Source organism: Vicugna pacos, chromosome 30 (genome assembly GCF_048564905.1).
Source record: "Vicugna pacos chromosome 30, VicPac4, whole genome shotgun sequence".
Lineage (NCBI taxonomy): Eukaryota > Metazoa > Chordata > Mammalia > Artiodactyla > Camelidae > Vicugna > Vicugna pacos.
Genome location: NC_133016.1, coordinates 21,806,751 through 21,821,473, shown reverse-complemented (window position 1 = coordinate 21,821,473; position 14,723 = coordinate 21,806,751). Strand labels below are relative to the sequence as shown.

The window sequence follows — 14,723 nt, the reverse complement described above, 5'->3', positions numbered from 1 at the left end:
GCCCGTGTCTTGGAATCCTTGTTATAGGTGTCAGTATCTTGACTCGGGGACTCGGAGAGTAAGACCCACTGGAAATCCTTTCCCAAGATCTGCTATGTGACCAGAATGGAGGTGGAAATGTGCACGTATCACACGGAAGACGCTGTGTGGGTTTGCCTGCTAAAATGCCCCTGTTGTGAAGCGCTATGCCCAGAGGCCAAGTTCAATAGCAATTTATTCAACCCACTCCCCAGCTAAAGTCCCCAAGTTCTCACCTTGCCACTCTGGGGGAAACTGTTCTGGTAAATTAATTCACGCTGAGATGCTGGTGAATTAATGTGGCATTAGAAAAAAATGATGCCTTCAAAAGGTAATGCTTATCCAAGGAATGAGTCTCTAACAGTGGAATTTGAGGCAATTAGTGTCCAATTGATGTCAAGGCTATTTTTAGACAAGTAGATGTGGCTTTTCTCTAGAGGGAAGTAAGTGCCTGTAAGGAATTATTCCAAGGCCCAGCGGAGACCCCATGAATTGGGAAATTCTTTGGTCTGGAAGCAAAGCAGGTTCTCGGAGTTCCACTGGGTTTGCCCAACTGGATGGCCCCGTGGCTTCCACTAACCCTTCGTGCAAAGAAGACGAGAAGAGAACGAGCTCAAGAGAACACAAGCAGAGGGCAGAGCTCAAGGGCTTTCCAGTCGTCCTTGCAGGAGGCAACTGGGAGCTGTTTCACTAGTGGTGTGGTCTGGGCTGTAATAAGCTTGGAAGTTTTGAATCTTCCTTTCATCTCTTTATCACTTAGATCTCACACTGCTTGCTTGGCAGTAAAGCTCTAAAAATGGAAAGGGCTCATCTTTGGGGACTTCATGGGCAGGGGAGTTGGCAGGGAGGCTCTTGCAGTTGATCAGGCTTGGAGGGAGGTCTCAGGGCTGAGAAAGAGTGATGGCAGTCTTCGAGAAGAGGAAAGGGGGCTGAGTTCCAGAGACGGGTGCCTTTGAAGGGTCAGACAGTTGGAAAGTCCTAGCACCTACTGCTGGGTGACGCCCCCTGATACATCATCCTCAGCTTAGAGGCCTCCCTTGAAGAGGACACTGGCAGATTCGAACATGCACTGGGCCTGATCATGGCATCTGAGGATGGTAGAGATTCGGATCTGTTGGCTATGACTTTGCCTTTGACCCACCCCCAAACCACGGCAGGGCTGCTCGTGAGATGTGGATGCGGGTGGATGCAGCTCCTCCCTGTTGCCTCCCTCTCGTGGGGGCAGGCATCAGGTTCCATGGTCCTAATGGTCCCTGAGGAGCCAGATCAGAGGAGCCAGGGCCCACGGGCTCTGCCTTTTACCCCCCAGTCACATCAGCACCTGGGTACACCTATCCCCACACTGAGTCAGTCATCCCGCTGCTCTGCAGTCCCTGGAGTTCTCTCTGTGCTGGTTCCTGGCCAGTTTGACCTCATCTGCCCTCCTTTACAGTCCCAGAGCACATCATTCATGCCGCTTGGGGCTGTATTAATTTCCTGAGATTATGATAAAAATGTACCTCAAACCTAGTTGCTTAAAACAATAGAAACATTCTCTCCCACTTCTGGAGGCGAGAAATCTGAAGTCAGCATCACTGGGCCTTAATCAAGGTGTCAGCACAGCCACACTCCCTCTGGAGACTCTAAGGGAGAATCCGTCCCCTGTCACTTCCAGCTTCTGGTGGCTGCCAGCCCTCCTTGGCTGTGGCCTCATCTCTCCAACCTTCAAGGCCAGCATTTTCTAGTCTCTCTCTGCCCGACTTCACATGGCGTCCTTTTCAGTCTATGTGCCAAATCTCTCTTTGCCTCCCCCTTGTGATCGCATTAAGGCCTGCCTTGGGGGAGGGCATTTTCCAGCCTAGCCCTGGGGCTACGACCCACACAGCCTGGATCTGAAAACCCTGCTGTGAGAACAGTCAAAAGTTCCAGGAACATTTCACTTTTATTTTATATATATCTCCGTATCTGACCTGTGGAATTCAATATGCTCTTTGGCATGAATTAATCAGGGAATACAATTTTATTTATTTACGCCCAGTTATCCAGTCATCTACAGGGCATGTATAACACATTTATGTATATAAATCGTAAATATTTATAGAGCAAAAACTTACACATGTGCCCCCTAGGCCAAGAAATTGAACACTGCCGCTTCACTCTTCCTCCCTGCCCCCAGAGGTAACATTATCTTGGCTTTTAAGGTAAACATGTCCTCTTTTTTTCCTTTATCGTTTCATCCCCATCCTGGGTGTGCCTCCAGTTAGCCTGGATTACAGGATTATCAGGCGGCAGATATTCTCTGTGTCTCACTCTGGCCTCGATGTTAGGTTTTTCCGATTTCTCTGAGCTGCTGAGTGTGGATGTGATTTGCTCATCTTCGTCACCACCTAGCGATCCACTGATGAGCACTTTGGGCCCAGAGAAGAGAGGTCTGCTGGCTGTTGCCAGGGACTGGGGAGAGGAGACAGCAGAGGCGCTGAGGTTGGCCAAAGTATTGGCACTTAAACCATCAGCTCTGTTGGGCAGAGCTGGGGCCGGCTGATTAAGGACTGGCCATTGCTGTCCTAAGAGAGGAAGAGCTGCTGCCCCTAGTTGCCATGGGACCAAGCGTAGGCTCAGTGGCCCCTGGGACAGAGAAGCCACAGTGAAGGAGCTTGGTTTAACGCGAAGCTACGGCTGAGCCTCTGACCGCGGCCAACTCCAGGAGCCCCAGCTGTGCCTCTAAGATGCCACAGAGGCAAAGTGCCTGAGCAGCTGCTCCAGGGAGGCTGGCCTTGGACCCCACACCTCTCTTCCCCATCTTCCAGCAGCCCTTTCCCAGACTCCTTCCCCACAAACCCGCCCCCGCTTCTCAGCAATGCCTAAAAGTCTTCCATTCAATCCTTGCCCTTCCAGTCTAAGGCTCTGGCCCTGACTGGCCTCAGACTGTTCTCAGCCACAGAAACCAGTGAGGGAGTAGGTGCGGGACCCTTTCCCAAGGATGGCCTTTGAGAGGGGGTGGGGAAGAGGAGGAAACGGAACAGAGAGGGAGTGAGGGGCAGCCAAAGGCTGCTCTCTCCCAACATCACCTCCTCAGCCCTGAGCTCCTCTGGGGAGATGAACAGGGCGAACCTTGGGCCCCTTCGACACCCCTGCCCTTCTGAGCCAGAGGCCAGGGGGCCTGAATCGGAGGCTGACCATTTCTCCAGCAGCGGCCCCTCAATGTGGGAGCCCTCGTACGAGTCAACTGAGGTGTCTTGAAAGGGCCTGGGGCAGCAGGAAAGGTGTGGCCGGTACATCATGGAGGGATGAAGGGCCAATGAGGGGGTTCCCTTTTGGGTGTGGGCCTTTTACCCTGAGGAGAGGAGGTCTATCCAGGAGTAATGGGGGTTTAGCCTGTAATGAAGGGTGAGGGGGCAAACGTAATCCAGTCTTCAGTCTTCTAGAAGAAAACCTTATTTCTCTCTCCCTCTTTCCAAACACCTGCCCCACCATAAACTCTCCATAAAATGGAGATACTTGGCTACATTCAAAGGGTGAAAATTAAAGAGAAATACAAAGCGAAGACTTCTAAAGTTCCTTTGATCTGTAAAATTATTCACCTGGCAAGAGTAAGGAATCAATGAGTTGAAAGATTATAGGAGAGAATCTCATTATGTGATATGAGCTTGACCAGGGAATTTGTGAGTGCCGCCTTCCAGTTTTCACATGACCAGAGGGATAGATGGCTTAAATCAGAGCAGGAAGGATTTAGGGCAGACTTCTGGGAGAGCGTTTTTGCATCTAATAATCATAAAGTGCATATAAGCAAGTTATCAAAAGGGATTAGGCCTCTGTTCCACCGCTGCCTTGAAGACCAGCCACAGTTCGTTCTTGGTTTGCAGCATGTGCAGTCCCAGCCCCCACTGGCTGTGGCTTCTGCTTTAAAAATATGTCTTGTACTCAAGGAAGCGTAACACTTGCCACACAGTGTCATATCTTCAGTGATACCTGCGTTAGCCCCAGGGGCTTAGCAGCAGCAGCATTTGGAATCAGTCAGCAGTCAGGCAATGTCAGCATTGAAGGTTGTATTATGCATGCAGCACTGTGGGAAGAGCAGTAAGAAATAAAGATAGAGCATCTCTGAGCTGACGAGGTCATTCGGTAGAAAAATAGTAACAGCAACAAAACCACCGTTACCTTCAATTTACCTGCCATTTTAAAGTTATTAGTAGCAGTCCCCGAGCGAGGGTCACTGCATTCAGGTGTGCATATTGTGTATAGAAAAGTGTGAACAGCACTATCTAGAGTTGTGCAGTGCACAACCTGCCCCACCATTCATAGCAGCCATGCCACTCAGAGAGTCTCAATTAAAGCTTTACAGGTGTGGAATTCTTTTTACATTTTAAGTTGATTTCACATCCATTTGGCCCTTGTGACAGTTTTATGAGATGGCAGGGCTAGTGTCATTTCCCCCAGACGACAGATGAGGAAACCAAGTTCCCGAGAGTTGCTGGGACTATTCTACGTTAGCAGAATGAGATTAGGACCCAAAACTGGTGGCTCTTGATTCAGGACCATTTCTACCAGCCAAACTCACTTAACCCAGTTGTCTAGGGACACATCTGGGATGCAAGAGACAGGCTATTGGGGAGTCACTGGGAGCTGAGATGGACTCAGTAAAAGCCTCCTCTCCTCGAATCTGGTCTCCAGCCTGGCCTCACCCACCCCGCTCCAATGACCAGCTTCCCTTCTTCATGCCCTGCCTCTCCACCCCCAGATTTGAGCGGGAGCAGAATGACACGTTCATCATGGAAATCCTGGACATTGCTCCATTCACCAAGATGCGGATCCGAATTGACGGCCTGGGCAGCCGGCCCGAGTGGTTCCTGGAGAGGGTAATGTGGCTGGGCCCTCGCCCTCCCTTCCACCCACTGCCCGCCCCTTATTCCTGTTCATCTGGGTTGTCAGTGGACTTTGTTACAGTGCAGATGTCACCTTAGAGGGTTATTGCTCATACCTGGCCCACAGAATCCCATATGCCCTTCATGTGAATTAATCAGGGAACACAGTTTTATTTATTTGCCTCCAGTCAAAATTGAGTAACTGCCAGGGAATACAGTGTGCCCTGCTAGTGTAGTGTGGGCAGAGACCAGGTGGGCTTCCTGGAGGAATCGAGTCTGCGGGAGCGGTGGTAACTCCTGTGCTGAGGTTCAGTGCCGCTGTGACCACGGGTGGCTGCCTCTTTCTCCATCTTGAGTCATCGTCTCATCCCTTGTCCACCAAAATCCATCTGTCCTGAGTCCCCTCAGGCTCCTACGCTCCTGTTCAGCCTTGACCAGATTTTTCTTGAGCCAACAGTATGGTCCTCCCGCCAAGGACAATCTGGCAGACTTCAGTACACTGTTCCCAGGGGTCTGTGGCTGATAGTGTTTTGGTTGGTCTGTTTTTCGGTCATTCGTTCGGCAAACATTTCTTGTGCACAGTGATAGGCACCTCTCAGAAACATATGTAGAAGAATTGCTTGTTTCCAAATTGCCAAACTAGTCACAGTAGGGACTTTAGACCCTGTGACAGGCCCGTGGGGCAGGGTCTTTGTCCTGGAGAGGGCCCTGTCCTCGTGCCTCAGGTCTAAGTTGGAAGAACTTGTCTCGGGGCTAGGATTGTGGGTCCCTGGGGTTCGGACTAGGGAATTGCATTAGTGGGTGGGCAGCCGGTAGAGGTGAGGGAGGGCATTCCTGCACTGGCCCCTTTCACCCAGATCCTCCTGAAGAACATGAACACTGGAGAGCTGACCATGTTCTACTATGGAGACTGGCTGTCCCAGCGGAAGGGCAAGAAGACCCTGGTGTGTGAGATGTGCGCCGTCATCGACGGGGAGGAGATGATGGAGTGGACCTCCTACACCGTCTCAGTGAAGACCAGTAACATCCTGGGTGAGTCAGGGAGGTCCTTCCCTTCTCCTGTGCCCGCCTCCCACTAACCCCGCTCCTCCTCAAATTCTGGCTCAGGCCCCGAGCTCTGGTCAAGGTATTGCTCTCTGGATGGCCTTCCAAAAGTTAGTCAATTCAGCTCCTTTCCACAGCGTGTCACCTTCTACCTGGACCAAGTGTCCTCCCAGTGACTTGGCTCTGTCCTTCCAGCATCAGGGAACTGGGGAGAACGTCACTGAGCAGTATGGTCAGCGCTTTTGAAAATGGTGCAGGAGCTTGGCTCAGTGGCCCTCTGTCCTCCTGATGCCCCTCACCCAGGTACCGGACATCTCGGATGCCCTTGGATTCCTTCCCACATCCCTGCACTTGGCCACCATCTCCTGTGGGCCAGCTTTGGCCTGGGCTCTTAGGGTAGAGATAAGTTCCTGAGCCTGTGTGTGTCTGACATCCGAGTGGAGCAATGACAGTGAGGCTCTGACAGGGGTCGGCACGGGTGCTAGGGAACCCAGAGGAGGGCGCCTTACCGGGCTGGAGATCAGGGGCAAGGGTCATGGAGGGCTTCCCGGAGGTGGTGCCAAAGTCCAGCCCAGAAGGACGAACAGAAGCCAGTGAAGCATATGGGACAGCAGAGGAAGGGCCTTCTAAGCAAACGTCCTAGCAACACAAAGACCTGCAGCTCAGAGGGAAGCAGTGCCTCCCTCCTCCCCTCCCCTACACCAAGCCTGTTCTCCAGGAGCTGTTACGAGTCTGACAAACTCACTCACACTACTTATTAATGGCTGGGGAAGGAGTACCGTGATGGCTCTGGGAGCTTACATTTTCGACAGAGAAGCATTCAGCCAAAGAGATGAAGCTCTCATGGTAGCACCTCATGCATGGGGTCAGTACAGCTGCCAAAGTTTCTTTTCAGCCCCTCTCATTTTCCTTTTCTCCTCAGAGTGAAGCCTTCACTCTCCTTGCTTAAAGTTTCAAGTGTTCACATGTTTTCAAGTCCCTCATCCCTTCATGATGCCCTCTCAGGAAATAATAAGTTCATTGATAACCACAGGGCGTGTGTATCAGCAAAGCTTCAAGGGGTCACCTCTCCCAGAAGCCTTTTCTTTTCACTGGGGTCAATACCTCTGTTCTGCTTAAGCACATCGTGTGAAGGTCCTGTGTAGAATGTCAACCAGAGGCAGATTTGGGAACAAGGGGCTTTCACATTGTGCAGGAGGGGGTTTATTTCTAAACTGTAAAGCCAGTCTACACGGCACACCTGTAAGTATTTCCCAGAACTAGGTAAATCCTTGTACCAAACCACTCACACTTGCTAACCAGGACTCCAGTCAGCCCGACAGCATTTACAAGGCACAGAGATAAGAGAGAGAATAGAATTGGAGACACTGACCCGCCCTTTCCCGCCTCACCCCGGCCTCGTTCACTCTGAAGTTGCCCGTGTGCACCCCTGGCTCCTCCCAGGGTCCCGGAGTGAGGCCAGAGCAAGAGGGCTGTGATTCAGAGCGGGCGGCACCCAGAGCCCTTGCCTTGTGCTCTCCCAGGAGCAGGCACAGATGCCAACGTGTTCATCATCATCTTTGGGGAGAACGGGGACAGCGGGACCCTGGCCCTGAAGCAGTCGGCCAACTGGAACAAGTTTGAGCGGAACAACACCGACACATTCAACTTCCCCGACATGCTGAGCCTGGGCCACCTCTGCAAGCTGCGGGTCTGGCATGACAGCAAAGGTAGCTCGGGCTCAAGGTCAAGTCAGGGCCTGGGTGGGAGGGCAGGCCCCAGTTCTCCTCCTGAGCCCCTCCCCATCTCCCAGCGTGGCAGGGAATCTAAACAGTTGATTATCACCATTTTGATGCTTCCATCAGTTAGAAAAGCCAATGTTTCTGGACAAATTTTAGTTCCTCCTGCTCCCTACCCACCACCTCGGGGTAATGAGTGGCTCTTAATTTTCTGTGATGTCGGGTCATTAATTCTTCTTAGTTCAGACATAAAAATTAGGGGGAAGAAAGATTATATCACCAAATTCACTTCCTATGGATTTTCTATAAAAGATTACGCTTGTTGGTTTATAATAACAAGTTTAAAATTAGTCCAATTCACTTATGGATATAAATGATGGGATAGGACATAAGCCAAATGAGAAATTTATTTTAAACTTCAAAATATCTAAGGAATGCTTTGTCGCACCTGTAACTGTGATGAAGTTCATGTTCAGAGTTTCTCTCATTGTCCTTTTGTTGTCTTCAGGCCACTCTGACCATTTTTTTCTGGCTTTGGGCCTTTAAGTTATATGTTATGTGATTAGAGAAGAGTTGTTAAATACTAAATTTCTTCTCCTTGACACACATTAGTTTCTTAATTTATGCTGTTCTAACTCACCCTCTTGTCTTCCATTGAAACGAACTTTGACAAAGCTATTTGCTCGAAGGCTTCTCCAGTCTTTTCTGAGTCCAGCACAAGTGGCCCAGAGGTGTCCTGAGTACTGTGTTTGTCCTTACTTCTTCCACATCCTCACAGGGGACCAATATATCTGCCATGGTGACTGATGGAGCCTGACTTGGTGGCTTTAGCATGGGTTAAACGGCTGAGTTTTTCCTCACATCATGGGATCAGCTCTGATTAAGCACAGAGAAAGTACTCAGTCTTCAAAGTAAGGCCATAATGAAGATTCACATAGCCCTCAGTTTTCAAATCTCAGTGCACCCATTCAGTTATTCATAAAGCAAACATTTACAGCAGTCACCTAGTGCTCTGTTAAGTATTAAAGACACATTCAATCCTTACAACAACCTTGTGAATTACTACCACAAAAGCACTTTATTGTCTCTCTTTTCTACAACCAAGGAGTATTGCAGCCCTGTGAGGTTTGACTGTCTTACTCAGGACCACAAGAGGGAGACACAGAAAGATAGGGACACAGCCAACTCTCAGATCTGGGTCTTCTGGTGCCAGATCTGATGCCCATTCTGGTACACTATGCTGGGTGCCAGCCCATCCTGCCAGTCCCATTTTGCACCCTCACCCAGTCACTGTGCCAACTGGTCAAAAAAAGAAGGCAAGGCAATGAGGGCAGCTTTTTCTATCTCTGTCCACTCTGTCCCTCATAGATGTTTATTACCAGAGTGTAAGGGGAGGGTGTCTTATCCAGAAAAGGGTGCAGTGGAAGGAGATGCTTCTTCCTCACCTGTCCATTCAGGTGTCATGGTAAGTCTATGAAAAGAAACGTGCTTGCAAAACATTCTCAAAATATCCCTAATGAATCTCTTCTCTTTCCCAAGAAGGAAACAAAACAAAGACCCTTGAATTCTTTCTCTCTCTCTTGTAATCCGTTATGGTTGTTTTAGAACTAGTAGCAGCTTGGCTGGTAGTTGAAAGTCTGGCTTAGTAATAGGAATTAGATTTATTAAGATCATCTTCTGCCCTAGAAAGTTCATAAGATCAGGATGAGCTGCTGCCCATGACACTAAACAAGTAGATCACTACATCCAGACAATCACTTCAGTGTTGGATCGGGCTGCCAGTGGCTCAGAAAATCACTGAGCCCCATTGTGTGTGTCACTAGAAGCCTAATTAGAAGGATTTGACAGAACAGATTGATAAGGGTGGGTGCAGATGGGGTCTGTCTACGTGAACATCCATGCGTACCGTTTCCTGTTTTAATGTCCTCATCAGAGGCAAACCATTGTTTAGGAAGTGTATTCCCAAGAAATGTGCCTTTGCCTTTATCAGAAGGAAGCATATTTTACCTCTGGGCTTCCAACTCTCTGCTGGGCTACTGACATACAAAGTATAACTCTTGAGGGCAGGGGCCATGCCTCATTCATATTTATCTTCATAACTGCCTGCTAAAGAGCTTCTGGCACAGTGGAAACTTGCTAAATCTTAACCTAGTTGAGACTCTACTCCCTTACCCCCAAGAGAGAGCTGAGAGATACCAGGTCTTTAATTCTGTTCTTCCACAGCCCGTACCTCAGAAGCAACAGAGAAGCAAAGGGACTAGAACAATGGGAAGGAAGAAATATTATTCCCAGCCAGTATGAACAATCCCCTCAGGGTTCAACCACATTGATGGGATCAGAGGTCCCTGATCACCTCCTGGCCAGGCCAGAAAATTAGGTAGGGAGGAACTTCATGTAGATCCTGATGACTACCCTCCCTTTTCCAAGAAAGGAGGACAATGTCAGGGTCATTTCTAATATGAATGTTTCACTCACGGGGCTGGTGAGGGTGGAGGGGATGGCCAGGAAGACTGAGGATGCCTGTGTTAAAGACCCCAGTTGTGCAGAAACACTGAACAGTCTTTGGAGCCATGTAGCTGTCCACGGTACTGATTTCTCTGATTTTTCTCAACTCTGGACGCTGCTGCCTGTTTCCAGGGTTCACACCTTGGGACCTGTCTGTTTTCAGGTCTGTTATAGACCCCTGGAGCTTGGTAAGATGGTACAAATTACCATACAGCCCACCCTCAGTTCATGGCAATAAAAAGAGAGAATTGCTGATCCGAGATCAGAGCTCATCTCTGTCTTCTGCCTTCAGAGGCTGCTATCTCCAGCTCCATCTTATCCAACTCCACCTGACTAAACATTTGAAATTTTACTGGTTCTTTGACCCTTGGATGACTTCTTCTGTTGCTGCCATACCTTAACTGTCTGCCTTCTCCTTCCATCCCAGACTTTTTCTCATCACAAACTTAGAAAGTCCTCTTGGGGATTCCTGCTCCATGTTGTACACCTCCTTCCAAACTGTCTAGGAAAGCAAAGGCTCACATACTTGAGAAAAATGTTCCTGAAAGTCAAGCAGTAACATTTCAGAAGTCAAAGTTAATGTTTGTCTTTAGTGATGTCTATGTTTCCCCTTTTCTTTTTTTTCTCCTCCTGTCTGACATGTCCTCTCCCCAGACAACATGAGCCATTCAGCTCCTCTACTCCTGCAGTCCTAACAGTCCCTAATTTTTGTATTGATTTCAGTCAATAAATCAAATGAGTTGATTCTCATTATTCTCAGGAGTTATGGTCTATAAAGTTGCTGCAAACACTGAACCATTGCTCCTGGGGAAAACACAAAGTTAGGTTCCTGCGAGCTTCTGGTCACAGCATTTTCATCAGCCAATCAATACATAGCCTTCTTTTATGTGTGTTCCTGTTTAAAGACATTTCATCTAATATATATTGTTGATTTATTAACAATGAATTCATAGCCAACAACACTATAGCTCATGCCTAGAGGAAGGTTATGTAACAAATCTATGTTCTCTGTAAGGCACATCACAGCCTTTTGCACTTAGAAACACTAGACAGCTCTTCAACACTATGCTTGGGGGGCATTTTAAGCAGCAAAATCACACACACACACACACACACACACACGCAAAGCACTAAATAGACCACAAAAGTGACCCTTGTCCATAGTGTGAGAACTGAAACAAGAAACATCGTCTTGTTTAACCTCTGCTGGCAACATGTGCATCAGGAAGCTCAAATTTTTGCCACTCTCCACATGTCCATGAATGACTGGGAAAGCACTGTGAGTATTGGTTTTAGGGTTACAAATAAATTTTAGCAAGTAGGTGAATTTGCAGATATGAATATACAAATAATGAGGTTTAACTGTATCTGTCTTTGAAGAAATGATATTTAAACTAAAGTCTGAGGAAGAAGACATTAATAAGACCTAAAGGATAGATATAAAATGGTGTGTGGTGTTAGCTAAAAATGGAGAAGAATTTTTGAGGCAGAGTGAATGGCAAATATAAAAGCCCCAAAATAGAAATATTGATATGTGCCAGAAACGAAAGAAGAATTCCAAATGACTGCGGAATAGGGGGTGGGGGTGGGAGCTAGAAAGTAGACAGGAACTAGGCCTGCAAGAGATCATAAGCCATGTAAATGATTGGGGCTTTATCCCAGGTGTCCTGAGAAGCCATCGGAGGATCCAGGAACGGTAGTCACATGGGAAAGATTATCGCAGTGTCTGTGGGGGATAGGTTAGATGGAAAGAAAACAAATTTCAAAAGACTGGCTAGGAGATAATGGAAGATACTGATGCCTTGTACAATGATGGTAGCAGTGGGGAATGGAGAAAATACGGAAAGATTCTAGAAAATTATAAGGCAGAGGACTTATTAATGTCCTATAAGAAGAAAACTTGTAGAATAAGAGTGACTGAGAGCAGATTCCTGAGAATTCCAGCATTTGAGATTAGGTAATAGAAAGGAATAAAAAGGAGGAAGAGGAAAAGGGGAGGAAAATGAGTTGCCTCAACATTATTTATTTCCAAAAGGGAATGTGTCTGGGGAGATGGACCCTGTCTGGAACTACATAACGTTGAGGATTGTTCACTTGCCATGAAATCCCAAGATGTGGTGTGTTGGTTCCTGATGCCATAGTTTCCTGAGCGAAAATTTAATAAAGGAAATATGAAACCACATTTGTTTTCAAATAGCAAAGCAATTTAAACTATTTAAAATGTTTATTTCTCCCTAGCAAATTCCCAGAATCCCTTGATGAGAAATTTGTTATGCAGCCAAACATTTAAGTCACTGTAACAGGGGGAAAGAAAACCTCCTGTCATTTATGGATTCATGTTTACAAGGCAGAAATGTTCTTGACTCCTAAGTACTCCCCGCCTGCCCCCCACACCTCGCCAACACACAAAATGCCAAAGAACCTTTCTCACCTAGCCTCACCCTCTCTGTTCACTGGTCCTTTTTATAAGGTGGAATTACCTTTTTATTCTTGACTGCTTCAATCCATCCAGAGAATAGTGTGGTGCATATGAATCTGTAGTAATGAGAAATCTCTAAGGTGAACTTCCATTAAAAAGGTTTTCTTTTCTCTTCACTTCCTTCTCTTTCCTAGCTCTCTAAACCTTGAGGCCAGCCCTTGTTTAAATTTTACCTGGCATGAAATAACTTACTTTTTCTTTTGGCTGAGCTAACAATCATTTATAAATAGATACCCAGGGGATGACTTTTGCACCTGAAATTTCCTTTCCCCGATAAATTGTTATGCATCCTTCAAAATCCATATTAACTACCACTCTTTTTTCATGAAATGGAATTAGATGCCCCCTACTTGGCACTCTTGAACTGTTTATATCTCTATTTGTAGCACTCACCATGCTGGATTATAATTGTCTTGCCAATTAACAACTGGCAGATTTTGAGTCTCTAAAGGGTAGAGACCTTGTCTGATTCAATTTTGGGTTCTCAGTGCCTTGCACTTAGTAGGTATTTAATAATTATGTGACCAAATGACTAAATTTATGTCAAACACCACCTTGTAGCAGCCTCTGGATCCTAAATGGATGGCTCCAGAATGCCATTCTTTTCCAGACTTCCATGGAGATCCCTTTCTCCTCTCTAAGAGTTTGAGAAGTCTCCAGATGCAGCACATCCTATCAGACACTCTTATTAAAGCATTTGTAATTTTCTAAGGGCAGATTTAATGGGCTGAATAATGTTCCCCCTGAATTCTTGTCCAGCTGGAACCTCAGAATGTGAGCTTAATTAGTTAAGGATCTTGAGATGAAATCATCCCTGGATTTAGGGTGTTTCCTAAATCCAATGACTTCTGTCCTTATAAGAAGATGAGAGGACACAAAGAGACATATAGAGAAGAAGGTCATGTGAAGATAGAGTCAGAGACTGGAACTAGAGATAGCATCTCAAAGACATTGACTGCCAAGGATTGCCACAACCCAAAGCTAGGAAAAGGCCAGGAGTATTCTTCTTTGGAGACTTCAGAAGGGCCATAGCCCTACTGATACCTTGTTTTCAGACTTCTACCCTCCAGGGCTTTGAGGGAATAAATTTCTGTTGTTTTAAGCCAAGTTTATGGCAATTTGTTACAGAAGCCCTAAGAACCTAACGCAGTAGGGAAGGTCCTTCTGGGGAATAATGAAGACTTCATTATTAATGAGGGCTCCAATTCAGTCACCTCTTTGCAGTAAAGAATCTGCCTAAGGACTTGCTGCTGGTTGGAAAAATATTCAAGGCCATTGGGCCAAGATAAAACACACCAAATCAGAGTCCAGTCCCATCAGACAGCCTAAGGTCAGTGGGATTAACTGCAGCAGCTTAAAGTACAGTGAGGCAAGGTGATCCAAGGTCATAATTCTTGGGGTGGTGTCAAGTAGAGATTTGCTTGACAGATTCATTGCTCTTAACTTTTGCAGCTGGGGTCTCCATAGCCCTGCAGGCAGTTCAGTGGTAACTGGGGCTCAAAAGCCAGCTATTCCTCTAAGCAGGAAAAAGAGGGTGAATCTAGAGCTAAAAGGCATCATAGACTAGCTTCTGTTTTCACTGTATGCTTGTCATTTCACTCCAGCCACTGAGACTTCTCCCTTGTGACCTAACTCCCAGCATGCGCCCTGCCATGATTACATCTCCCTATTTATGATTAACAAGCTCTCTTATGTACTCACCTCCTGACTGAAATTTCTTCCTATTGCCTTACCTTACTTAAACCCCTCCCCCCAAAAATCACCATGTTTGCAACATACTTGTTCTCTCTTACTTAACTATCAGCTCCATGCGTACCATTCTATCATATTCATTGCTCTTTTCCTAATGCCTATCACATTGCCTATAATATAGTAGGAACTTAATACAGGATTTATTTATATCCTGTTTTAGTCCCTCAGATTATCCCTGTCTTTTTATGCCTCAGTCAGAGGGAATCCACATTTCTCCTAATCAGAGTTTTCCCTTGTGTCTTCTTACTTTCAAAAATTGAGATCTGGCCATGAACCTCAGGGTCATGAGCAGGTCCTCTAATACCAGTTTCCTCCACTCCCTTTACTCATGCATATATCTAGACTTTCTCAGCTTTCTTGATGCAT

The 14,723-nt window shown here is 46.9% G+C and overlaps 1 protein-coding gene across 2 annotated transcripts in view; it reads left to right on the top strand.

Annotated features, from left to right (window-relative positions):
• LOXHD1 (lipoxygenase homology PLAT domains 1) overlaps nt 1–14,723 on the top strand; it is a 151,443-nt gene that overhangs the window by 122,122 nt on the left and 14,598 nt on the right. For both annotated transcript variants that reach the window (XM_072952095.1, XM_072952094.1), the window contains 3 exons: nt 4,736–4,853; nt 5,717–5,891; nt 7,427–7,612. In XM_072952095.1, coding sequence (XP_072808196.1) covers nt 4,736–4,853; nt 5,717–5,891; nt 7,427–7,612 — 479 coding nt within the window. The remainder of the gene's footprint in view (nt 1–4,735; nt 4,854–5,716; nt 5,892–7,426; nt 7,613–14,723) is intronic.